Source organism: Anas platyrhynchos, chromosome 3, assembly GCF_047663525.1.
Source record: "Anas platyrhynchos isolate ZD024472 breed Pekin duck chromosome 3, IASCAAS_PekinDuck_T2T, whole genome shotgun sequence".
Lineage (NCBI taxonomy): Eukaryota > Metazoa > Chordata > Aves > Anseriformes > Anatidae > Anas > Anas platyrhynchos.
Genome location: NC_092589.1, coordinates 21,403,177 through 21,429,292, shown reverse-complemented (window position 1 = coordinate 21,429,292; position 26,116 = coordinate 21,403,177). Strand labels below are relative to the sequence as shown.

The window sequence follows — 26,116 nt, the reverse complement described above, 5'->3', positions numbered from 1 at the left end:
GATGAACATTGAAAGCACAGGTACATGGGTCCAGAATAAAAAGCTGTATAAGCTAATATATCAGCTGTTTATATAAGGAAAAAAATGATCTGCAATAACTGAAGTACCTGTTCATAAACTTATTCAACATAATCCTCTGAAAGTTTGTGAATGCATAATTATCAATGGCTTAGAATTGAAGTGTTCCAAGTTTTTAAAGTGCAATAAACTTGTTATAACTGATTCTTACACAGGCTCCTTACAATTGTAACAATTTGGCAAAGTACAGAATGCTCGTTCAAATTAAGAGGTGACATTTTTGTTATCTATGAGTAGCCCAACAGCTTTTTATTTCTCATAACAGTAAATCAGCATCTTCTCTATTTTTCCCAAATGGAACACAGCATTCACAGGAAGGTTGTGCTGTTTGTTTTGTTTTTTTAAAGTCTGCAGGGCAGCACAAACCAAAAATCTTACATGCATTTCTATGACAAAATAATTACCTTAACTTTGACAAATTCATGTAAAATGTATATATTTTTTAAATATATAAAAACCTTTCCTTTCAAACAACACTGCAAGGTAGGAAATAAAAGGTAATTACCCCATAACTGTATGACAGTAATTTATTAGAAATATTACTGCTGTATTTCGACATTATATGTAGTTTCCCTGACAGGAAAATTTCCTTCACTGGAAATAAAATTATATACATATGTAGACTTGTCATGAGCATGTAGGGTTGACTAAGTAGAGCAGCTTTCCATTTCTTCTTCTACTGGACATGTTGTATTCCTGTTTAGAGATCACTGGTGTAGAAATGATGTGGGAAGAGCAAGAACTCAAACACACAAGCCAGATTTTCTCCCATCTGCCGTCCTGTCTCACAGTTTGTTTAGTGACCTAAGGAAGGTCCATTCCAGTTCAAGCCTGGTCCCTTTGGAGGTTTAGCACTTCTGTGGGTTCCTGTGTTACTCCCCAGCTTTCCTCCTGTTGCGTCAAAAAATAATTCAGGAAGGAGTGAAGAGAGAAAGGCACGGCTTCACAAGGTTCACTGAGCTTCTGGCTTTGACCCTTTCAGGCTGTTTGCAACTCAGGGGACAAGGGTGCCTAAATATTGGAAAAGGGGGACAGCCAGCCCAGAGTTTTAAAAAAAAAAAAAAAAAATGCAAAAATAAGCTCTTCCCATGGTACTCAAGCAAGGATGGGGCATAGAACATTCTCTGTGACTCAGTCTCAGTCTCCCTGCCTCCTATGCGGGGCTAATGAAGAATTGAGGCTTTGACCAAAGTAGACAATTTGGATACTTTGTCCGAGGATACAAAGTACAACAGAGAATTAAAAAATATATATATATTATTATGCAAGGCTGAACATAGGCAACAACCACCAATACAGATTAGCTACTTCTCCAACAGATTACAGATAATTTTTATTAATGTTTCTTCTAACATTGAGAAATAAACTATTTTGTTAGGTGGCAAATGTGCCTTTACATATAGGTATGTGCTAGAACTTATCTATCATTCAAACTATTTTTTCAGCATCTGTATTTATGGTATTTGCTTGGCAGTTAAAGAGAAAATAAACTTTTACCAAACTGAAATACCATTTTAAGAAACTTACTTAAGTAACAAGCATCCCAATAGTCTCAAAATATCACATGTGTGAGAGGAAGGAGGCTAAGTTGAATTTCATGAAGTCTTAATTCCTGTTTTTGTTGCTCCACATTTGGTATGGAAAGAAGAGCTACACGGGATTTCCAGAGACACGAAAGGCATGGGGTTTTAATTCAAAAGTTTGCTCTTACAGGACCAAAAAGAAAGATCTTCATGTATATCATGAAGTTTTGTAATTTCACTTAACCATCCTTAGCAGATCTATCACTGTACTTGGAGAGGGAGAAAAAGATTTTGGAATAAAACTAATGGCTCTAGACCTGTGATGACTCTACCTACTTACCCCAGCTGGACTGTTGCATCTTTTCTTCTTCAGTTATTAATCTTATGAGTTAAGGATTTTATTTGTTAATATACTGTTCCAAACAGACAAATCTTTTATAAGGTTGGATATTTTAGATCAAATACTGAAGTTAAAAAAAAAAAAAAAAAAAGAAAAAGAAAGAAAGAAAAAAAAAAAAGTCTTATAAATTAACAAGGGTTCTTTTCCCAGAAATCACATGCAAGAATCAAGACAAAGAAATGCTTGATGGATTTAACACATATCCACAGTATTAATAATATTGTCATAAATTCTTGAAACAATATAGTCTTTTCAGCAGGTCTTGAAATGACTGAAAGTTTCTTTAAAATTAAAGAAACCATGTAGGCACTCACTGCTATAGGTTGGTAAATTCATACAAACTAGTAAGATTGATCCAAGGACTTAAGCTTGGTTTGCATTGGAAGGGACCTTAAAGCCCATCCAGTTCCAATCCTCCCGCCATTGGCAGGGACACTTTCCATTAGACCAGGTTGCCCAAAGCCCCATCCAGCCTGGCCTTAAACAGCTCCAGGGATGGGGCATCCACAGCTTTTCTGGGAAGCCTGTTCCTGTGCCTCGGCACCCTTATAAAGATATCACATCTGCTTTCAAAGACGGTAAACATTGAACATTACCAGTCCCTCCAAAAGGCACTGAGATATCCCATCCAAATCAGATTGGAACAATTTAATAAAATAGCACTCTTTAGTCTTTACTTACCACCACACAGCTGCAAGTCAATGATTGCTTGGCCAAAACATAGAGAGGTCACCATAAATCATCCACTGCTGGAATGACTATTCTGGTGTGGCAGGTTACTGCCCATAGGGCTGCTGGTTCACACACCTCTGCACAAGGCTACCACCAGCACAGCATCCCGCATCTCCATCAGTGAACAGACAGAGATCACCAGCAGCTCCATAGCATGTGACAGAATAAACTTCATCCTCCCAAGTTTTTGAACAAAACAGAAAGAAACACAAGATTGGGTACAGCATCCAAAGAGCATTATTTTTAATATCAAGAAAAAAATATATTCCTGTGCTGGATGAGTCAAGCCTTTATTGCTAAACCAGCTTAAATTAAAGAAGGTGGCAAACTGCTATACTCTAACCAGTGAAAACACAAAATCAGTTTCACAAATGATTTCTCAGCATTCCAGTTATAGCAAGCAGGAGATTCAGAAAAACTTATTTTAATAAAAACTTTATTTTTCATTACAATTCACAGTTTATACATGGCAAGATGAACTCTTGCCATGTGGACATTCAGAACACTGTGCTGGGGAGACAAGGGTCTTTGTTATAAGAGCATTGCTCGGTGCTGTTTCATGGAACTTCTTAAATTTTAAAAGCGTACTCTCTGTAAATGTTAACTGACTGATATTTACACTGAATTGACTGAATTTACATATTAACTTATATTTATTAGAAAACAAGCTAAGCATCCAAAAACATTAACATTCATATCTTGCATGTTATCTAATGGTCAGAGATGCTGTAAGATTTGCCACTTGAATCATGCCCAATCAGCAAAGCCTTGTTTTTGTGTTTTGCTTTTTTTGATTTTTTTTTGTTTGTTTTGTTTTAATTTTCACAGAGCCTAAATTATTCTTTAAGGCCTGTTCAATTCATTTTATGTACAGCCAGGTTACAATAGACTAACATAAGAAAAGAATGTAAAATTATCCATTCCATCCTGCATTTCTTCTGAATCTCATGTACACCTATAAGCAAAATAGAGGACGTAAAATCAAAGTTAACGTGTTTTCTTAAAACCAGTAAACAAAACCCAGAGTCTGGTTTAGATCTGCTTCTTGTCAGCCTACCCTTTCCGAACAATCATCAGTATTCAGGTTGTGCTATTTATCAGCTCTTCTTCATGCCTGCACTTATATTCAGAGCCATCTCTTTTTGAAATGTACAAAGTCACAGTGATACCAGTTTCGATTGCATTCCCACGTTAGTCACAGCTCCGGCACAGACAGCCACTGTACAGTGTGACATTCAGGAAAGCACTCCAGCAGGATTCCTGTGTAAAATATCATATGGCATCTGGTGCGACTTGACTTAAAGAGGAAGTTAAGAATCATCGTCACAGAGCAAATATCTGGCAGAAGGTTTATGCTTCTTAAAAAACACTTTTTTTTCTGCATTGTTTTCTGAATGTGGTTATTAGAATACAGCAATTAAAAGCCTATCCTGCCTCTCCTTAAAAAAGCCATATTTATTTGCTTGTCAGCCACCAAATAACTTAGTGATTGATAAGCTGCAGATTTATTTATTTTTATTTTTTTGGTACATCTGACACAGAGAAAAAACTGCTTGAAAAACACTGCTTGAAAAAAGACCAAATAGGGTCTGCAAATTCTACAAGTCAGTGTGAACAAGTATCATCTGGACCTGAGTAAAACAAAATGCTTCTGGGGGACATGTTTGAAACTTCTGAGACTGCAGTGCCTTTAAATTTGGAGCTAAGAACATCATTTGATGATTGTTGAGTTTTGGCATTCATTGATGCTGGTTGGTATCTTCAATACAGACACCTTTAAAACACCATCATTTCAGGAAGAATGAAAGCTCAAAGGAAATACACTTCTCAAAAAAAAAAAAAAAAAGAAAAAAAACACACAAACAAAAACCATACAGGAAGTGTAGAGGTTCTGGTTCTTCAAAAGATAAGGCACTGACAAAAATTTCTTAGGTAAAAGGCTGCATAAGAATTTCTTGCCATTTACAAATGTGTTGTAGTCCATATATGGTCCATTCCTAGGCTCAGTAAGGTAGACCCTGAAATTTTAAGGACTGATCCCTCAAAGCTACATTGTTACCATAAACAAGTGTGATTCATTCTTTAGGCCATATGGCACGTTAGGAGAAGTGAAAAACAGTCTGGGCAGATAAAGGCAGAAGACGTTGCTTGTTCCAGCATCTTTTGATAACAGAAGTGCCATTCATCTTTGTGTCTTTGAAGAGATGTGATGGTAACTTGGGACTGTAGTTTCTGTGGAACTCATGCACACATATAAAATGCTATTAGCTTTGATCATTGACAGGGTGGAGAAAAAAAGGTATATGGCTAGTCTAAGCCAAGAGCTTCTCATGGGGTGGGATCCAAAGTCACAGCTGCTTAATATTTTCAATAACGGCTATCTCTTCTGCTGCACAGTGCGGTGTCAAACCATTCATATAAATGCTGTCCGTCTTTGTAAGAGCTGGCAAGATGTCCTTCTCACTGGTGAGATGGTTGACTGACAGGGTTCTCTTGCAAGGAGTCAGATCTTGATTGTGGTTGACAGCAAGTTCAGCGGAGAGCTTTCTTTTGATGGAGGTAGCCCGCTGGAACTTGTCGTAGATCTCCACACTGAGACGCCTTCGCGTTTCTTTGAACTCTGCGGTGACATTGGCCGTCCACTCCGCAGCATGGGCTCTGAATTCCCCTACCTGCAGCAAAAATGAGAAGAAAAAAAAAAAAGCATAACCTGGCTAAGCACATTAAAGACCATGTAGGCTTGAAAGCCCGGTGAGCCCAATGTGTCTCTGGGCTGGCAGAGCTGCTGCAGTTGGTACAGATTTCTCATCCCACAGACTTGTTTCTTTATTGACAGCAACTAAACAAGAAAAAATGATGCACTGGGAAGAGTTAACAGCAATTCTAAAAAAAAAAAAAAATAATACATTAAATATATATATATATATATATATGTATTTTCTGCTGAAGTTTGTTATTGAATTATAGGCAGCAAAGAACAACAAGATGCTCTGGAGCCCTGGCAGCTGCACAGTATCCAGCTGGTCAGGGGATGCTGAAATCCCAGCAATCCAGGCTGTGCTATGTATTGCTACCAGGGTGCAGGGTTATTTATGAGCACTTCTACTGTCTGCAGAAAGATCCCTAGGAGACTTGGCAAAGAATTTTCTAAATTTAGACAGAAAAGCTTTTATAAATGAAAGCATCAGCTGCTGGTATTCTCTTTGTTTGTTGGTTTTTTTTTTTTTTTTTGCTTGCTTGAACACAGTGCCAGTACAGTGACAGCTTCATGTCAGCAACATGTCTGCTTACCACCCCGACTCCTCTGAAGTGATATGCTAAAACAACTCACACACAATGGCAGTGTGGGACTCCTGGAGCTGTCACCATTTACACCCAGAGTAAATGGAGGCCGCCAGTCAGCACACGGGGCTGTGGTACAGTTACCATACAGCTGGAGGGTGGCATTTCCCTTCTCGTGCACAGATCTCCAGACAAGTTGGCTTGGTTGCAAGGTGCTAGGTTTGCACAACCATTATCTTTTCATGTATGTATACATTTGAGTAATCTGCTCTAGTGTGAGGTGTCCCTGCCCATGGCAGCAGGTCAGAACTGGATGGTCTTTAAGGTCCCTTCCAACCCAAACTATTCTGTGACTCTGTGCATGTACATCCCTGCCACACACTTACATCCTGTTCCCTCACTCTATGTATCTTTTCTATAGAGCCTGTCAATATAACAGGCACTATCATTAAAAACTACCAATTTTTCATTAAACTTTCATCAAAACTACCATTTTATTTTTTTTATTTTTTTTTTTACCCTTTAAGTTTCCTTTCCACCATTTCTGTGTTTCAGTATTGGGAAAAATCCTATAAGCTCAAACTCTGAGACTACTGCTGAGGGAGGCAGCACAGACTCAGATTACCCTCATCATCCTTGGACAGATCATGAGACAGACTTGGCAGCTTACCCCTATAACAGTCTGAGGTGAACTATGGCCTTGTAATTTATATGCTATTTATATTTTTGCTCTTGTATTTCAACCAAAGCACCATTACAATATCAAGTTATATAGGTAATTAAAGGAGGCACATTTTGAGGAGATTATCTTGTTATAAGGGCTAAGGAAATAGATTGTTTTTCTTTAAATCTTGTCTCTGTGGGCAGCTTATTAATTGGAAGGTATAGCATAGGGAAGATAGACTGCTGATAAATATAACTCCAAAGCAAGGCATTTTAGAAGAATTAACCCACTTAAATAAATTAGTCTAATTGGTACTGCTCAGTCCAGAATTTCAATCATTGGCAAGTAAGCTTGGACTTGGCAAGCACAGAAATCAAATAAAAATTAACAAAGAGAAATACGGGGGGGTAAGCTAGCAGAGAAAAGTGGCCAAAGGCTTATTCATGCTTTAGAGTACAGTGGAAAACAGGAATATAATGAAAGTAAAAAATAATCAGCTCACTCAGGAGTGACAAGGTCTCAGGAAAACTTCCCCCCTCCAGAAACAAAACAAAAACTCTCTTTACCCAGAGGTCATTTTTTTTACATTTGTCTCAGCTTCAATGAATTATACCGTTGACTAATGTGGACCCATTATGTATATTTTCTAAAACAAGGATTATTATCTGTAATACACAGAGGATTTGCTCAGCTGAATGATTATTAGTATTTAAATTGCGCAATTAGGATCAGACACACTGCACTTCAGATCTGAAAATAATGTAATCTGTACTGCTGAAACATTTCAACTGCTACAATATTTTTATTTGTAGTAAACAAGTAATAAAAATATGATAAGAAGTATCAGTTCACACCCTAGGGCAGCTCTGTCCTCCTCCAAATCTTGTATAAAGGCAGGCTGCTCAGATTCTGGACCATGCTACTGGCCGGGGGAGCAATTAGCCAGTATATGGGTTTCTATTCTACCCAGCATATTTGTAGCTTTCACCAGTTGTGTAAGCATTCCAGTTATTTTGCTCATATACACACCTCTGCCATTTCACAGTCACATTCAATGGATTTTATCAGATTAGTAGTTTTAAAATTGTGTCTTGGCAACCTACTGGAAGCCGCAAGCATCTTGAACTGCCTCCCTCTAACCTTTTTAACCTGCCTTTTAATAGTTTTCTGTTTCTGCTTCTCTCATGTTCTCCCAGCAAAGAAAAAACAGCTAGCCATGCTTCTGACAATAGCAAGTACATGTAACCTTTAGTACATGCTCCGAATTACCCCACCAGTCCCCCTCACCACATGCTGGTGATGGAGCTGTCTTGCACAGGCAGTGTAACTCATGCATGTTAGTTATTCTGGAGAATTTTCAAACTGTAGTTGTTAGGATATTTAATTACTAAGTTCTAATTAGATTTCTTTAGGGAAGCAAATATATGCAGCTAGATGAAAAACATCATTAGATATGCCTTTTGGAGACAGACTCATGTTCTAATTAAGGTGATATGGAACATGAACATGGTGGTCTCAATCATATCTGTCCGTATACCAGAGCTATGATGCTGCTTGGCACAATTTCAGCTTTATATTAAAATCATTGAAAACATTGAAAAATGTTGTGCTGTTGCTAAGCAGAATTGAAATACATTAATAGTAAATCAGAGGTAATTGGCACAGCAGGAGAAACTAGAAGTTCAGTGCTGTGTGAACTCTGTGTACCCCAAATTATTGCTTTGCTTTTGTGTGAACTGAAATGCACTCAAAATGTTATGTTTTCAGAATAAAACTCTCAATTCCATAGCACTTACAGATTCAAGTACAAAAGGTTACAGAAAAAGAAATGTGCAGTTTTCAACTGCCAGTGAACATAAGCAACTTGCTCTCAAAATTTGATCCTCCCTTTATCCATATGGACATTTCTGTTTATGGTCAGGTTCTTTCTGTCCTTAGGGTATGACATTTCTTCATACCGCATTATAGCTCCTCTTCATCTGGGCACTGACAGCCACAAAATCTTTTATGCAAAGCGATTGAAATGCCAGTTGCCTATGCTGCTCAAAAAAATCTCTACATACCTTCTGTAACATTTATTTACTTTTCTCAAATTCTCTTACCTCATTACAGCACACAACTTCAGATTCTGCAGTACCTGAAGGACCCTTTCCACTGGGTAGCTTTCCAGCCACTCTTCCCCCTGCAGCCTGTAATGCTGCTTGGGGTTGTTGTGTCCCAAGTACAGGACCTGCACAAGACCAGCACTTGGCCTTGTTGAACCTCATGCAGTTGGCCTTATACCATCAGTCCAGCCTATCCAGATCCCTCTTCAGAGCCCTTCTGTCATTGAGCAGATCAACACTCATGCCTAACTTGGTGTTGTCTGCAAACTGAGGGTGCATTTGATTCCCTCATCCAGAACATTAATAAAGGTATTGAAGAGAACTGTCCCCAGTACTGAGTCCTGGGGGGACACCACTAGTGACAGGCCTCCAACCGGATTTAACTCCATTCACTGCAACTCTTTGGGCGCAGCCACCCAGTCAGCTTTTTAATTTCACAATTTTTCAACCAGTATACGGTGGAAACAGTATCTGAGCAATTTTGAAGTGTGGCTTCTCATTCCTGTTAAAGTCAGTATAAAAAAAAATAAATAAAACTATACACCAAAAATACTGTATGAACTTTCTGAATGATGAAACAGTTCCTGGACTCTGCAGATACCTTATCAACAATATTACCTAAACATGGACATCCTGAATTTAATGGGCCTAGGAAAAAACATGGACATTAAGTAATCACTCGTTCTCCTGTTCCTGACAAAAAATATCTGAATACCAACATAAAATTGGTGCAGGTCTCTCAGCCAGTACCACGGGTGAGACCAGCACCTTCCCTATTGATTTTCATTACCATGTTTTAGATTTCTTGTTTTCTAGCCGAGCTCAGATCTTGGATAGAGGCCAATCACATAATCCTGAATGTAAGCATGCCCAAGGGGATGCTACTGCTAAAAGAAAAAAAAAATATTTGAAGGTACTGAAGAACATGACTTGTTCTTCATTACGTTTACTCTAATTCCTTATATTTATCAGGAATTTGAGGACCTTTCTGGACATGCTCTGAACAGATAACCAAATAATTATACAAACAGAACTGCCCAACATGCAGGAAGACTGCTCATCCTATTAAGTATGGTCTGGACAGCACAAGTCATGTAGCCATAACCTTTACATATGAGTAGTCTGCGCTTTGAATTAAGTCACAGCTGTGGTCAATAAAATAAAATAAAATTGAAACAAACAAGCAAACAGAGAAGGACCTCCTTAAATAGACTGAAGAACACACTGTTCTGACTTTGCCTTAGTTTGCTTCTCTCTCTCAGGGTCATTCTTGAAAAATTCCAATGTTGAAGTATAACCAGTTAATCTTCTGCTGTTTACAGAAAGGGAAGATATCATTGCCTGGATAGAATTCAGAGATATGATATGAAAGATATGCCTAGGAGGAGCTATACCATTAAGTACTAAACAAAACATAGACATTACACACACTGTGCAAGAAAATGATACTATATGTATTTCTAAATGAAGTGTGTAGTTTACTTGATATCTGTACCTTTATGTTGTTTCCTTTGGTATGCAGGGCTCATACACTTTATGATGGTCATACTGCTAGTGCAAACCAAAAAAAATCAATTAAAAATTACCAGATGATATACCTCGGACTGCATTTTAGGAGGGGGAAAAAAGTGGCCTTCCTTACTGTTCTTAATGCTCTAGATGTTCCTCAGTATATGATTTCTACCATTTATCCTTAATGCATTCTCCAAAGTTTTTCAGCTTTTTTCTATCTCAATGTAATTTTCTGTTACTTAAAAATAACATATCCAATTAACCTCTCCATGATATGCTACTCAGCGACAAAACTAGAAAGAGCATGTACATGTCACATTATCCCAGCAGCAGAGTAGAGTACATAACATTTTGTCTTAGCTTTCAAGAAACTCATCCAGCCTTCTCAGAAATTGTTCTCAAAAATTCCCACTTAAAAAAAAATGAAATTAAAAAAAATGTAGGTACAGAGATACTAGATGTATTTAACAATGCAGCTGCTAGGGGGGCTGACTCTCTGTAGGAGGGTTTGTCTCTGTCTTCTCACTTTCCTGCAGGCCTAAGGAAGCATAGGCCACTTCTTTCTGCCCAAAATTTATGTTCATCATTGCAGAATAGGGAAAGATAGGTTTCACAGACATTTTGATTGATCACCATTCTTTTCCTGTATATCAAGAATTTATAGTCAAAGTAAATAAATTCACATTCGTAGTATATGGCATTTAGCATTTTCTAATTATAGCATTATTAGAGAATATCCTAACTCCATTGGGCTATAATCAGTGAATAGGTAGAGAAGACTCTTGTCTACTTGTCTTTAACACAACAGAGATGAAAGACCACAGGCACTAACAAGATACCTATGCCAAGCTTTCCCAGGAGTTTAATCACTGTCTTCCATTCATTTGTTCTTCCCAGACCTCAGCTCTATAGCAAAGAACTCTTATACAAGTTTTTAAGCCACCAAACTTAAATTTCAAGTTGAACGGTAAAAATCAAGCAGTAGTTTTCTCTTTTGGATCCCCTGACAGGTATCCCTTTTTTTTTTTAAAGCCAAATATCAGAGGGGAAAGGTTCTGTTTTATGAAGTTGCATCTTCTGGACTAACATTTAAATTATATAGTGATATTTTTGTAGACATGGTGGTCAGAAGTGTTTTGGGAACAATTCTCTCCCACTGGTAACTGGATTATTCAATCCTTTAATAAATAATGTTTGTGAGTTCATTCCAGTGAGCAATGACTGTTTGGTTTCACCCACATAACTTCCATGAGCACATCTGATACCTTGGATAAAATAAACCACACTACCCAATGGGAATGCAGAGAGCCTGCAAATTTTGATTATTGTTGTGGAGACGCATCTATGGTGGCAGCTGTGTGAGTATATTTTGTGGAGATACGACAGATGGCAGATACAGAAGTGTCCCTTTTGATCTCTCATGGTCTGATTCAACTAAATAGAAACAGGTAGCTTACAAATTTATTTTTTTTTAATCACAAACAGAGCCAAATACAAGTCACCACATTTTTGCTTTGGTTTACCTCTTTTTTTTCCTCCTCCAGAAATATAAACAAATCATATTAGATACCCAATACTGCCTATCAGACACCTCTTTGCATAGAGCTACATGTTTATATTCTATTACTGTACACAAGCTATTGGCCTGGTTAGCTCCATCCATAGTGTTCCACTTTGCTAATGAACTTTCAGGCATAACAAAAAAGAGATGATTATATTTTCCTATCAAAATCAGTCGTTCTATTCAGTTGTTTTTATCTACCTCAGAGAGCATCCAACCCCTCTCAACATAGTAGGTGTGAATTACACTCACAAGAATCACAAGAATTAATCACAAGGAAGTTTAAGTTTACATGAAGCTCTATCAGCTGACCCTAATGTAATTCAGAAGGCCAATATGTAGTCTATTCTCTATAGCCCATGACTTTGCTGCAGCCAAAAATAGCAAACATTTTGAGAATTATACCAGAAGCATAACAAAATCCAAGCCACAAGCAGTTGAAAGGCTCTCTCAAATTTCTCCCACAGGATAAAAGATAACTTTCATAATTTCATTGAACTTTTTTTTTTCTCCTTATAAAGATATGCTGAAGAGAACATAAAAACAAAAGACCTAATTTTGACTTGGTACTAAATAAAGACTGGCTACTGTATTTACATGGTCAAGTCCCACCAAAAATTGCTTAATCCTTAAGTTTCCAATATCGATATCTGGAGTAATATTTCTGTGAAATATTAAAGCTCCACTAAAGTTGTTCCACCTGAGTATTTCAACTGTGTTTACCCCTTGTAACAAAAAGTATTCCGTAGTGTCTTCAGTCCTTTTTATCCATTATTGAAAAACATAATTTCCTCATTATCAACATGGCTTCTTGAAGATGCAAGGTTATTCTGCTGAACTGGCTTTGTCTGAGGACTCTTCCATAAGAGAGTTTCCCACAAGAAAGTTATCAAATGCATACACACTCATTATTGCTAACATGTTCTAGTATCTTGTCTTAATAATATCCAAGCTCTGAGATTACAAACATTATAAATAAATAATAATAAAGTCTTCAATAATGTTAATGATGAGGATTATGGTTGAAGACATTCAAGACTAAATATCACTCTGTCAATACAGTTAAGTCACAGGTACATTTGTCTCAATGGCTTAAAGGATCAATTACATCTTGTCTCCAAAAATTAAAAATCAAGATTTGCTAGTGTAAATGGTGATAACCTACATTCAGTGAGTCTTTGTGTATAATTAACTCTGAGAAATGCCATTGCTATAACAGAACTCTTTAATCAATTTCTATCTTGCTATGAAGTGTAAGTAATTTGCTCCAGTTTTATTTTTGCAAATTCAATAGCCCTCAGTGCCCACCTTCCCTTGCCAGGCACAGTGCCCAAGTTGCTAACAGAGGTGTATTTGGGTAGCACTTCTCTTGTAATCAACACCACACCAACATCACTTAGGGACCTGGTCCTTACTATACTATAACAACACAGGCATTTCTAAAGAGCTTTAGTATCCTCTGCTAAGAGGTAGGATATAAATATAAGCCACACAATATGATAACAACATAGGTGTTACCTTTGTGTGTGCAGTGAATCTGAGATTAAATTAAACAGGCATCATATGATGTACACAAAGCTATGAAGAAAGACATCTCAAGAAATAAAGTGTCAAAACCACTTAGCAGATTAGTTTCTCTCAGACTAACAGAACAACGTATCTTTTCAAATTTCTTATTGTACAGAGTACAGTGGTGTACTTGTAAAAGAGTGATCAACACAGAAACTCAATACTAGACTGTTGCAAGGGCAGGACCTAGAAAAACATTGGGTAGCTTATACTTGTGATCTTTCAGAATTAGATCAAATTTCATTCAAAATCAGGTCAGCCATTTCTTCCTTTTTCTTACATTAATACGACTCTATGTCTCCAAGACTGAGAAAAATTATGGAGGGATGTAGTCCCATCTTTTTATTTATTTATTTTTTCTGTCCTATTGCTATTCAAGTTTGACTGGAGGCCTAGAGCTGCATTTATTACACAAATATTTTATGACCTAATACTTTATGTTCTTCCCCATCTGACACAAATTATTAGAAACAATTTTTTTGTATGTTGCAATTCTTTCTCAGATACACTTTTCCGCACATTTGGGACAGACTGGGAGAAAAACTTAAAGCTAGGCAGACTTCTCTTCAGGCAGCTCTTTATTTTTTTGCCATTTTTTGTAGAGCTCCGCATTCTTCCTGAATCTTAGGCCACAGAGCTAGGGACTGTTTTCTGGCAATATTCTTTTTCGTAACATCTGCAGTAGGAACACCATTTTCCTACAGAAATTCAACAATCCCCTGCTGGCACATCCTAGAATTGTGTCACCCCCATTAACCACTCATGTAAAAGGACTTCGTCTGCAATTGCTTTTGCACTATGACTGCCTCCTACAAATATTTCTCTGGAATATTTCTGCTAGGAACATGCTTGCACCAAGTTCTACTCAACTCCTTGAACTTGTGAATAGATGATCATTAGCATTACTGAAATGTATTCTGTTTTGTTTGTAAGAAAAGGAAAAGCCCTGAGTTGTTTTCCTTAAGGCAAATTGCTTAAGGCAACATGCAATGGATCAGCAATGTGTTCATACCTTTGTAAAAAGCCTCTAATCACCAGGCTGAAGAGTTATTCTGATCAATTTCATTTCTAACTCAATGGATGTTGTCTCATAAAATAGCAAGTGACAAATTAAGAGCTCATTGTTACTGAAGGAAAGCCTCCTTCCTCCTCAGTCACATACCTCATGGAGCAGGTTCCGAGGCCTGTTTGCCTGCTAAGCTGATTGAATTCACTGAAGTCTTGCAAAACTCTTATGTCCCTTTCCTAGCAAGCTGAGTCCACTCATTTTACAATTAAATAAGCACCAGATATATTGCTAAGTCAGAGGTGTAGCATACTACAGAGAACTGGGGAGAAGCCCAGGGGAAGGACAGAGGATAAAGGAGGGAGAAAGGAAGGCCAGTGTTTTCAGCATGGATGAGCAACAAATTTGGCTCAGCTGTTTTGTCAAGTCAGACATGATTAATTTTAATTCCTTTAAAAAAATAAAAATAAAACAAGACAGAGATACCATACCATTTCCACGCATAATGCCTACATTCAGGAAATACGAGAGGTTCACCTTCTCTTTAAGTTTGGGCCCCCTATGCTGTATGAACGCATTTAGCCTTAAGCTATAGTAAAATGAAAAGACAACAAATACTACAGAGTGCAATAATCTCCATGGCATCATCATGACAAGCCTAATTCTGTTTTGACAGACATGAGTGACAGATCTGCCACTGGTGCCAAGGATTAAACAGAATGATGATTCAGATGAATCAAATTGTTTATAAATACCAAAGATAACAGTTACCTTTCGAATTTTCACAAGAAATGAATGTGCTATTTCTCATGAAGTTTTAGATTTGGTCATTAAAGCTGGATCCATGTCATTCAATTCAAAGGAACAACACCCAGAATGAAAAATCACTTGTCCAAACTGAGCTGATATCTAACACACGTCATTCATGTGGGCTCTTGATATACACCGAAGAGAACAGGCTCTTTGAGGATATAATTCATCATCTTAAGGTAGATACCTTAAAAAATTCGAACAGATCATACTAGAAACAGTCATTTTCTTCCAGCGACTATAAAGACAATGTAGATTACTAGTTCAGATGTTAAAATCTACAGTGGAGGTTAATCACATCTTCATTGACTTAAATGGAGTCTAGAGCTTGAATGGACTAGAGCGTAACAAATGCCAACAAACAACTTGAGGCCAAGGGATGCAAGCACTTAATCTTATAAATGGGAATTTGAAACTTATAGCCTAAATAACTAAGATTCTTGATTGGGCAGGCATCTTTGCAGGAAACACTGAAATTCAGAAGCTGCTGCATACTGAGGTAAAAGAAAATATGACAAGGAAAAAAAAATCCTGCTGAAATTTTACCTTTCAAAGTGACTAAAATCAGAAGACTATGTAAGTGCTCTGAGTAATCAGAGTACAGAGAATAATGAATAGGGGGGAGTTTCAGGCATGCTAGTACTCTGAAGCTGAACTTCAGAGACAGATCGCCTACTTAAGATTTTAGCACACAGCATGTTCCAATGACTTTCTGACACTTCATCTATCTTACTGTGTGAACTGCTTCCAGCAGCAGATCTATCCTTCTAAAACTCCCACTTCTGCCTCTACTTGTCTTTCACTTCCCTCCCCATCTGAGGCATTCAAAACTCTCAAGAATATTTCAGGAGACAAAGGCCACCTGAGCAACCGAAAGACATTCTGGCTATCTGTATTTTAATATCAAAATACAGCATTATTGTGGATCAATGAATATCTGACCAGATTTTTTTTTTTAATCTCAACTCCACTATGCATATGAGAAACTTTTCTGGTGGTATCATGAAAAATATATATATATTATTTGTTGAACATTATAATGCATTATTACCACAAATCCTCATGTAAACTGCTTTTAAGAACAATAAAACAGCATTAGTAAAGAGAAAAATTTAAACAGGAAATTAGATGATAATCATAATCAACAATTTCTTGGAATATGGAGGTTTCCTTACATAATATGTACTCTAAGTAAACAATAACATTTTTTGTTTTTCTGGGGTGGAGGGTGGTCATATTTTGGGATCCCAGGAGTTGGAATCAGTGATCCTTGTGATGTATCCTATAGATTTTATCATAGCCTCTGTCTCTTAGTAGATTTCAGTATATAGCATGGCTTCCAATGTTAAAGGCTGTTTCTGGGAATAATGAGCTATTCCCCCCAAAAACTGACATAATGTTTCCTTAAAAAACAGTAAAAAAAATAAAAGTCATGCTTATGACTAGGATTTTCCATTGCACTTATTTCTATTATCTGAACTACAGATAGATTCTTCTGTTATAATCTGCATCCACAGAAGCTGGAACAGACCATCATAAATTTAAGCTTAACTGAAAAAACAGATAATTCAAGAAATTCAGAGTGTCCTCTGGCTTCTGCTGGCAAAGAAGAGATTTAATGACTACATTTCCACTGAACTGTCTCAACTTTTTCACTCGAATTTTCCTGGACAGATAGCAAAGATGAGCTGAGAACAGCAGTTTTAAAGTCATAAAATGTTACTTGTAAAGTGAATACTTGTACAATGCTTCTGTTCAATCAAACAGTTCATCTCACAGCAAAATACACTATATTTGAACACAAATTTCTTCTTACAAAATTAGGATAGAATCCAGAAATATTTCATTTTTCCTAACTTGCACACAAATAGTACTGTGCCATGATTCTGTTTTCTCAAATTGTTCCCACATTTCTGACACTGTAGTAGTTACTGCTAGAACATTTTTTGTTATGCATTTTTTTCAGACATGCTTAAGCAATGGGTTAAAAAGTGGGGGAATATTTCTGAACAACAGGGATATGATTAATTGAACAAATGGTACGAATTATGTTATGTCTGTCTTTAATCTAACCCAAAACACATGAGACACTTGTATACAGCAAAATCCTTAATACCTGCATCAGCCAAGAGAATTTGGATATATCTGAAGAATGAGGTTTTCCTTTTTGTAGACAAAATGAATATGCTTGTTTAGGCTACAAAGGTGAGAAAGAATTGAAAGAGGAAAGAGGAGATACATTCCTGGTGCCTGAGGAAAGAAACTCTGGCATAGCACTGTGCTGTATAGCCTGGGAAATTTTGAGTTTTGCTTCATATAACTAGGAATATACTTAATATGTTAGAAATCTATGACTGTTCAATTCATGTTTCTGAGCCTATACTGAAATGTCTTCAGTATAAGAAAAAATGACAAAATTCAAACATTCTTAATATATTATCATTATAATAACATGGATAATGAGACATTCTAAACAAGATTAAACCCTCAGTGCTATGTACAATTATATAGTCAAGATAGCATCTTATCCAGAGATCTTACTGCTTAATAGAAGAGTGTGAGAAAAGTAAGATTAAAGACCAGATTCATTTCAGGAAGTAGCATGAAGAACTAGCTTGTGTCACTAGTGCATGAGGAAGTGCTGCAAAGTGAAGCCTGAACAAGGTATTTTTGCATAGCCCCAAGTCATAGTGCCCTAGTCATAATCACAGAATTGAAGGGGTTGGAAGGGACCTCAAAAGATCATCAGGTCCAACCCCCCTCCCCCCCCCACCAAAGCAGGTTCCTTAGAGCAGGCTGCCCAGGTAGGGGTCCAGATGAGCCTTAAATATCTCCAGAGAAGGAGACTCCACAACCTCCCTGGGCAGCCTGTTCCAGTGCTCCATCACCCTCACCGTGAAGATGTTCTTTCGCATGTTGATGTGGAACTTCCTATACACTATCTTGTGACCATTACTCCTTGCCCTGTCCCCGCAAACCACTGAAAAGAGGTTGGCCAAATCCCTGTCTCCCACACCTCAGGTATTTATACACATTGATGAGATCCCCTCTCAGTCTTTTCTCCAGGCTGAACAGACCCAGGTCTCTCAGCCTTCCCTCATCAGGAAAATGCTCCAGGCCCCATATCATCTTTTTGGCCCTCCTCTGGACTCTTTCCAGGAGATTCCTGTCTCCCTTTTTGTACTTGTGAGCTCAGAACTAATACCACTCTTGAAACTAAATGCAGTTTAGGAATTGACCCGAGTTGTGAACAGTTAGACAATAGGGAAACACCACATGTACTTGTCCAACTCTTACTTTTCCCAGTGCAGACAAAGTAATGGGCTAGATGTACTTAATTCTTAAATTCAAACTAATACACAAAAACAATACTGGCTAATGCCATTTGAAGTGACCTGCTGGTTTCCCTGCAGACAGTGGACATAATGCAGGTTGACTGATAAAGATGTCCTCAATGCTCTTCCAGAACACAAGATAGTGATCCTGTAAAGTGTTGAATCTGGAAATGAGAACACTTGTGCAATATGTCCTGCTCCATATTTGTGAAGGACGCTAGAACAGCTAGTTGTGTAAACCAAGCTATAAATGTAATTTAAGATTTGCAGAGCAGAGGCAAAAGATGAGTTCTCATACTTTAAATAAATTTGATCAAATAGTGTCCTCTGCTTTGGAGCTACATTCTCTCATTAGTTAGCTCCTGATTCTTTTATTGTGATAAGCGTTTATGAAATTCTTAGCAAAAATTTCCTTAGAAGAGGCCTGCCACAATGCTGTCACTAGCTGTAAGAGCTCTAAGCATAACAAGAGCAATGCAAAAAGGTTACAGATCTCACAAAATGGACTTAGCAATCCTGCCCGAGTGCCCAGCTCATACCCTCCTGCCTGTTCTTACTATCACCGCTGCCCTTTGGTCAGGAAGAAGCAGGGACCCTGAATGATCCAAGGAGCCTGTAATGAGTGAAGATGTATGGGTGTAAGTTACCCTTTATAGTAAGGACATTGGGAATTCAAGCAATGTCAAGATTACATCTGGACATTGATTACATCTAGACATTGATGCCATGCCCTACAGCTACATAGACAATTTAAAGAAACATAAGTAGCAGGCCATTGCACAGTAACCATTCATTTCACAAAAAAAAAAAAAAATAAAAATTTCTATTTAAATAACACAAATGAACTGACATGTGCAGAGGAACTGAAGTTAAAATAGAGGGAAATATGTTGCTTAAAACAAAATTAATATCTTTCTGAAACTTCTAGTGAAACTTGAACTGTGTTAATTGTCACCAAACAAAGTTTTATTTATCCTCTAACATTTTTAGAAGCCAGAATATTTTAAGTGACAGAAGTAAATTTACTTCTGTAAATTTTACTTAAAAGTAAAAAAAAGATTTAAAGTAAAATATTGTATCATCATTGAAATAATACACGTTTACAATGCACCTGACTACTAATAGCTATGCATGCTGCTGAAGATAATTATATTAAAATACATCCAAACATATTTAAATAATTCATTTCAATACCTTACATAAGAGGAAACATTCTCTTGGTGTAAAATGATGAAAGGTATCTTGAATATAACTATTCAACGTTTGTTTTTTTTATATCTGCATTCCATACAGAAACAACGAAAGCAGAATGATTTTTTTTCCCTCAAAAATCACCGACTCTATTCTACTACCTAGAATAATTCTTTCAGATAAATTTTCCTCTAACTCAGTCATAGTTGTGTAAACACCACTCAAAAATAGTTCACTTAAATTTATATGCAGCCACATAAAATTCACTGTACATTGGACTAGACTGGTACAACAACGCCATTTGATCTGCAGCATATATTTAATATACAGACAGCTTTGTCCCATTCCCTAAGAATAAAAGGGGTTGTAAGTTCACCTGACTTCTAATCAAATTTTTTTAAAAAACAGTATTTCTTCTCCTTTCAAAATGTTCTTACCTCTTCCTTTGTCTTTTTTGATATGACTCTTAGCCAGTCTCCGATCATGCTGAGGACAGCTGCAAAGTAAGCAAGCCCAACAAGGATCCAGAACCACACCACTGGCTTATAAAAATCTAGGTACTCAATATCTGATCCCCCTGAAAAACAATGAAGTTAAGAATAAAGCACACTTAATTGTTATAGGTGCAAAAGTATTTTAAAATTAATTATTTTTCTAAAAATAAAAAATAAAAAGAGATCAGCAGTAGTATGCGAATGTACACAATATTTCCTAATCTTTCACAATATTTAAAATGAACACTGACAAACTGATTCAGCTTTTGAGATACCATCACTTAAGGTGGAGGACACTTAAGGTCATTGAGGACAGCTTGAATGAAAGGATTTCCCACTTGCTGCAAACAGACATGCAGTACAAAATTAAGTGTTGTTCTGGAGTATGTTCTTATGCTGAGAAATCTGGCTTTGCAAAGACTTAGAAGCACATCTCAATTACATGAATCCTTTAACCCTAGTAGAGAAGAATACCTGCATTACCAAATGTCCCTGTTGGGCAGTCAAACATTGCCATCTCCTTTTTACTGAAGAGGAAACCAGGCTACAGGGACTTGAGTTGAGCTGATCATACTCAAAAAAATAAAAAAAGTAAGAGGATAAAATATCTGGCAGTTGGAGGCAACTTTTTTTTTTTTTTTTGAATCCCACTGCCATAAGAACCAGACACTTTCTTCTTTCCAAGTGTTGAAGTAAAAAAGGATAAATTTCAGAGATGTCTGTAATGGAACTTTTAGGTCCAATACAACTACAAAGAACAGATGCTTTATTCTACCCTCCACTCTCTCCCAAAATAAAAATAAAAAAATAAAATGAAGTTATGTTTATCCAGAGTTCTCAGACAACACAAAGTAACTCATATTTCACATATTGCAGTACAATAACACAAGTCTTAAACTTGCAGATCAGCTATACTATGACAAATAAAATAATACTCTTCATCTGAGTTGCTGAAAACAGAAATTTGCATATCTGCTTACTGAAACAGCCAAATGAAAATGCTCTTTACACCCTTTCATGAAGAGCAGCGTTCTTCCTAGCTCTTGTTATCTAATCACCATACAGATTATATGCAAACAAAGAATTTTACTGACTAGTATCTTAGTGTGGGATTCCTCATAGATGGAAATTTTTTCTCATGTCAATAAGCCCTTTCATAAATAAAATTTGTTGAGCTGTAGTGGTTTATTCAACTGCCTAAGAGATGAAATCCATACTGCAAAAATGAATACTTCTACACTTGTACAGTCACAAATACAGTACAAGACAGGGCTTTATCAGAACAGAACAGAAGACAGCCATTCACTCAAAAGGCTGAGTTTGTCACACCCCAAGATAAGCAAAATATCAGAAAAAGAAATATGTTAACATCCACCTTGCGTCAATGCAGTAAAACAGGATTTACAGATGACTTGTCCTGCTGTCATTCAAAAAAGTTGTTGATTACCACCATGTCTTAGCTCTATCAGGAGTAAGCAACGAACCACACTCCTTGGTTCACATTCTTTGTATGTTCATACAATGCACAAAGACATACAATGTAAGGTATCCACTCGCCAGATTTCTAATTTCCAGTGTGTGAAGTTTATAAGTGGGAACTGGAACCCAAATATATCCGTCTGCAGGCAGCACTTCCTTCATCATGCATATGTAATTTGTTTACAGCAAGGTTAATTACCAGATCAGGTCTTCAATTAAGAGTTTTCTCTGCTGTCTGGCCAGGAGATGGCTCCATCTAGCCATGCCCAAATGAGTTCAGCTTTCCCAAAGTTTGCAAGGGACCCTCTAGAAAGGTTTGACAGCTGAAGTCTTCATCAGCTCTTGAATCTATGAATTTCAGGGACTCCTGGTGAGGTCTCAATTTAATGGAAGACCAGGGAGAAAGATATACCTAAGGATATTCATCCTGAGATAAGTATTGTCTTCTGTAACTATTGGAGGAATTCAGCAGAAATGTTCAAGTGTCATAGAGTAACACAATATCATAGGTAGGAAAACAAAATCAAAATCAACTGTACTGAGTTCAAAGTAAATGAAATTCATTAACTACTGAATTGCAATTTACATAAATGTGTACAAATATATTTGTGTATGTATATGTACACATAAATATATTTGTACTGAAGTGTGAGATAATCTAATGAATTTACCAGTAACACTGTAAAAAGCATATCAACATGATAGATTTGCATGAATTTTTCATAGCACCACTTTTAGTAATGCTATCGTCTGTCTTTTGCAAAGCAGATTTTACATAACGCCTTAGGAAGCAAAATGCTGAGAAGCAAGTTGAATTTCAGTGTTTGGCAAAATTTGTTTTGTGGGCCAAGGGACAAAACTTTTGTCCGACTTTGTTTGGACTTTACCAGAAATAGCTTTAAACAAACAAAAGATATATATCTACTTTCCCAGAGATTTGGTCAACTGGTGTGCACCAGCTCTAACTAGAATTTTCACTGCCTTTATCTTTACAAAGAGCAGCCTCAGTTTATTGCTGAGATGTTTTGTGGTACAGATTTGATTCCAAACTCCCTAGAAATCAACAAAAAAAATCAAAGAGCTTTCTCATTCATCTTCATCAGAGATTTTGCATTGCTGCTACCACCATTCTTACATCTGTCAAACAACTTTTAAATGATTTAGGATTTTTCATGGAAGACAGATTGTTTTTTTTATGGCCCAAGTACCTTTCCTTTCTGAGGTAAGAAGTTTTATGTTTTAGTGAAGGATAGCATTCAAGAAGATTTCAGACATACATGTACATTAGGACGGATTCTGTTTATAGGGTACATGATTGGGCTTAAATTTATGCATATGTATATATATATATTTACATAAAACAATTACATAAATTAAGTAAACAGTATTTTCTATCGTTGCCACTCTTTTCTCTATCCTTTCATAGCTGACACAAACACAGAATTCTAGATTTAGAGACTTTAGAATAATTATCTCTAAAGTATCTTTTTGTTCGCGTTTTTGCTTCAAAACTATAAGAATATAAAGAATGAAAAAACTGATGTTGAGTATCTTAATTCCATGTTAGCATAAACTTGTGTTATTCCAAAACTAGCCCTTCGGACCAGGAATGGACTTTATTATTTTTCAACGGTACACATTCTGAGCATAAAAAAAGTGATTAAATTTAAGCACAACTTAAATCAAAGTTTAACAAGTAGCCATCCCTCAATCAGTAGCTTGTCCATCAGTCATGACAAACCTGGCACCATGGGCAACTGGCATAATCCAGAAACTTCATTTGTTCCATTCCAAAGAAACATGGAGGTTTGGCCCTGTACCTTGAAAGGAATTACCTCGAAGAACTGCAAAAAGGGACAGAGTAAGGCTAGCTTATGCAGAGACCTGAAGAAGCGGCATGCTGGGGACAAGACAACATTTGCACCATCTGCAAGAAAGAATATAATGTTGGCTATACAAGTTACTTGATACCACTCAGTGGAAAATGGAGAGCTACTTCAGAATACAGGGCACAGCTATAAAACACCCTTTCCACACTGTCCTGTACAGAAATTGAGTGAAACACTGCATGTTGACTTAAGCTTAAAACAGCCTACATGGTTCACACTATATAGCCCTTATAGCAGATATGAACTCCTGAGGTGACAAAGAGCACTTCTGAATGCCAAAAAAGACAATGCCAGCAAGAGAGAGCACAGATCAATAGGACTGCTATGACCAGAAGGTAAGGTGTTTCAGTTCAGTGATGTTAAATGAGACTAAAATTCTGAAAGTATTCTACAAATTAGCTGTCCCTCCAAGTAATTCAGTGCAGACCCAGATATATGTTAAAATGGCAATAAACCTAATTCAATTACAGCCCAAAACAGTAAAGAAGTGATAAGCTAAAAATCACAGATCAACAAAAAAAAAATAAAAATAAAAAGAATGCCTTAGAAAACATTTTAAAATTGAAGACTCACAAAAGTCTGTGATTATTTAAACTGGACTGATTGCAGCATAACCTTATTCATTATGCTAGTGAAACAGACTACTGACGTGCTATTAATATTTCTGACCCTCACATAATTCTGTCAAGTTTGGGCATCTGATTACTTTATATTTGATAGCTGCTAAACTATCTCCTCCAGAAATATTTAAGAATTTATCTGCACATATGACCAATGCATTGTCATGTTACATATATTTTGACCTCATTGCTAACATTGGTAGACAACATTATCTTTCATTATACTAAAAAATAACGTAAGAAGTCCTCTTACTTTCCTCTTTTTGAATATTTATAATAATAGCTTGATTGCTTTTTATGTAGTATTATTCATGGTCTCCCCTGAAAACAAGATAAGCTATGTTTGAATCAGTATGGCATGATTTTCAAGAGACAGTTTCTTACTTCCTTTGTGTGTATTTGTGTGTGTGAAAAGCTACAATGGTAGACTTTCTTCAGTTATTAAAAAAAAAAATATTAAAGAAAGGATAGAAAGACATTAAAAATTCAATTTCCCCATCAACAAAAAATCAACCCCACCTTCCACCCCCACCCCCAATTAAAAAGAAAAAAATCTGGTTTTTGTTGTTGTTATTTTTTTTTTTTTGGAATACTATCCATGTATTTTCTTGAACATGCAATACAAAAACTGTTCACCTTTTCTCTCCTTGCACATGCCCTGAATGATCAGCCTTTTACATCTACCTTAGGACTTCTCTTGCTAGTTGAAACTGAAGCTAAAATTTCCATAGGGTCCAAATGGCAACTTAGATTCTCAATACAAAAGGGGATGTTTTGGCTTTGTGGCTCCTGGGAACTGAATGCTTGTTCTCCAGTAAAAATGAGAAGACTCTTGTAGAAAAAATCTGGAGAACTGTACAAGAATTTATATTGTAAGAGCCAGCCCTACAACCTTTAATACCATTACAATCCATAATCCATGTTCTCCTGTTGGTTCCCTTCTGGTACAGCTATTGGGAAACACTCTCCTTTACTTCTTAAAAAATTTCTCCAAGGCTTCTCTTTGGCTTTCAAATCCAGTGGTGCCAGGCAGCAGCCAATTCCATGTTAGTGAAAAGAGAAATACTGTGAGAAATATTTCTCTTAACCCATTATCGCAGCCATGACATTACTATCCAGGACTTTCAGACTTGTTTTTTCCTCTGGGATGACAGTTCCCAGAAAGATAAGATAATTACCAGAATATTTGGAAATTCTCAAATAGGAATTTTGTTTTGTTTGAGGGAACTTTATGAAACAAAAATTATTATAATACATAATTATCATACATAATTATGAAATATCCCATGGAGCTCCAATCTGCTACAAGAATTGCCTTTATTGTTGTTGTTCTAGAAGTACACTCCATTATAATTGCAAACTGAAATGACACTCTGCTTTAGTTTTGACTATTCTTCTGAGTGGTAGAAGGCAATTTACACTCCAAATATTATTTAAGAAACATGCCTTCCCAGACAAAAAAAAAAAATCAGAAAAAAAAAAGGACTAAGTTAATGTCAACGTTTTGTTTTGTTTTTTTCCTCTTCAAGTGGCTGCTCACCTAAGCACTTATAAGTGGACTGCAGTAGCTTTCTGCCTGATGCACGACTCACTGTGACAAACCAAAACCAAGAAATGGTTTTGCTCTAGATCCACAACAATATCAGATGCTTCTGCCAGATGAAATACTTATGTTCCATCATGACAACCTCCCCTACAGCCATTTACACCAATACATGCCTTATCCCTACTTGCTTCATCTTATTTTCTGGCACTCAGCTTTTCTAAACTTCTGTGTTAGAGTGTTCTAGTTAAGGTCCACAACAAAACGCCAATGGTATTTAATGCCTACAATGTGGTTATGGCTTACCTAAAAACAAACAAACA

General features: G+C 36.7%; 1 protein-coding gene across 9 annotated transcripts in view; it reads right to left on the bottom strand.

The window, feature by feature from the left end:
- Nucleotides 1–3,152: 3,152 nt before the first annotated feature.
- KCNK2 (potassium two pore domain channel subfamily K member 2) overlaps nt 3,153–26,116 on the bottom strand; it is a 134,910-nt gene continuing 111,946 nt past the window's right edge. For 7 of the 9 annotated variants that reach the window (XM_038177254.2, XM_038177255.2, XM_072035511.1 and 4 more), the window contains 3 exons: nt 23,483–23,668; nt 20,206–20,345; nt 3,153–5,405 (listed from right to left, as the gene is read on the bottom strand). In XM_038177254.2, the coding sequence (XP_038033182.1) occupies nt 5,082–5,405; nt 20,206–20,345; nt 23,483–23,668 (650 nt within the window). In that variant the 3' untranslated portion in view covers nt 3,153–5,081. Of the gene's footprint in view, nt 5,406–19,116; nt 19,191–20,205; nt 20,346–23,482; nt 23,669–26,116 lie in introns of all 9 variants that reach the window. The other 2 variants (XM_038177258.2, XM_021269005.4) reach the window with 2 other exon arrangements.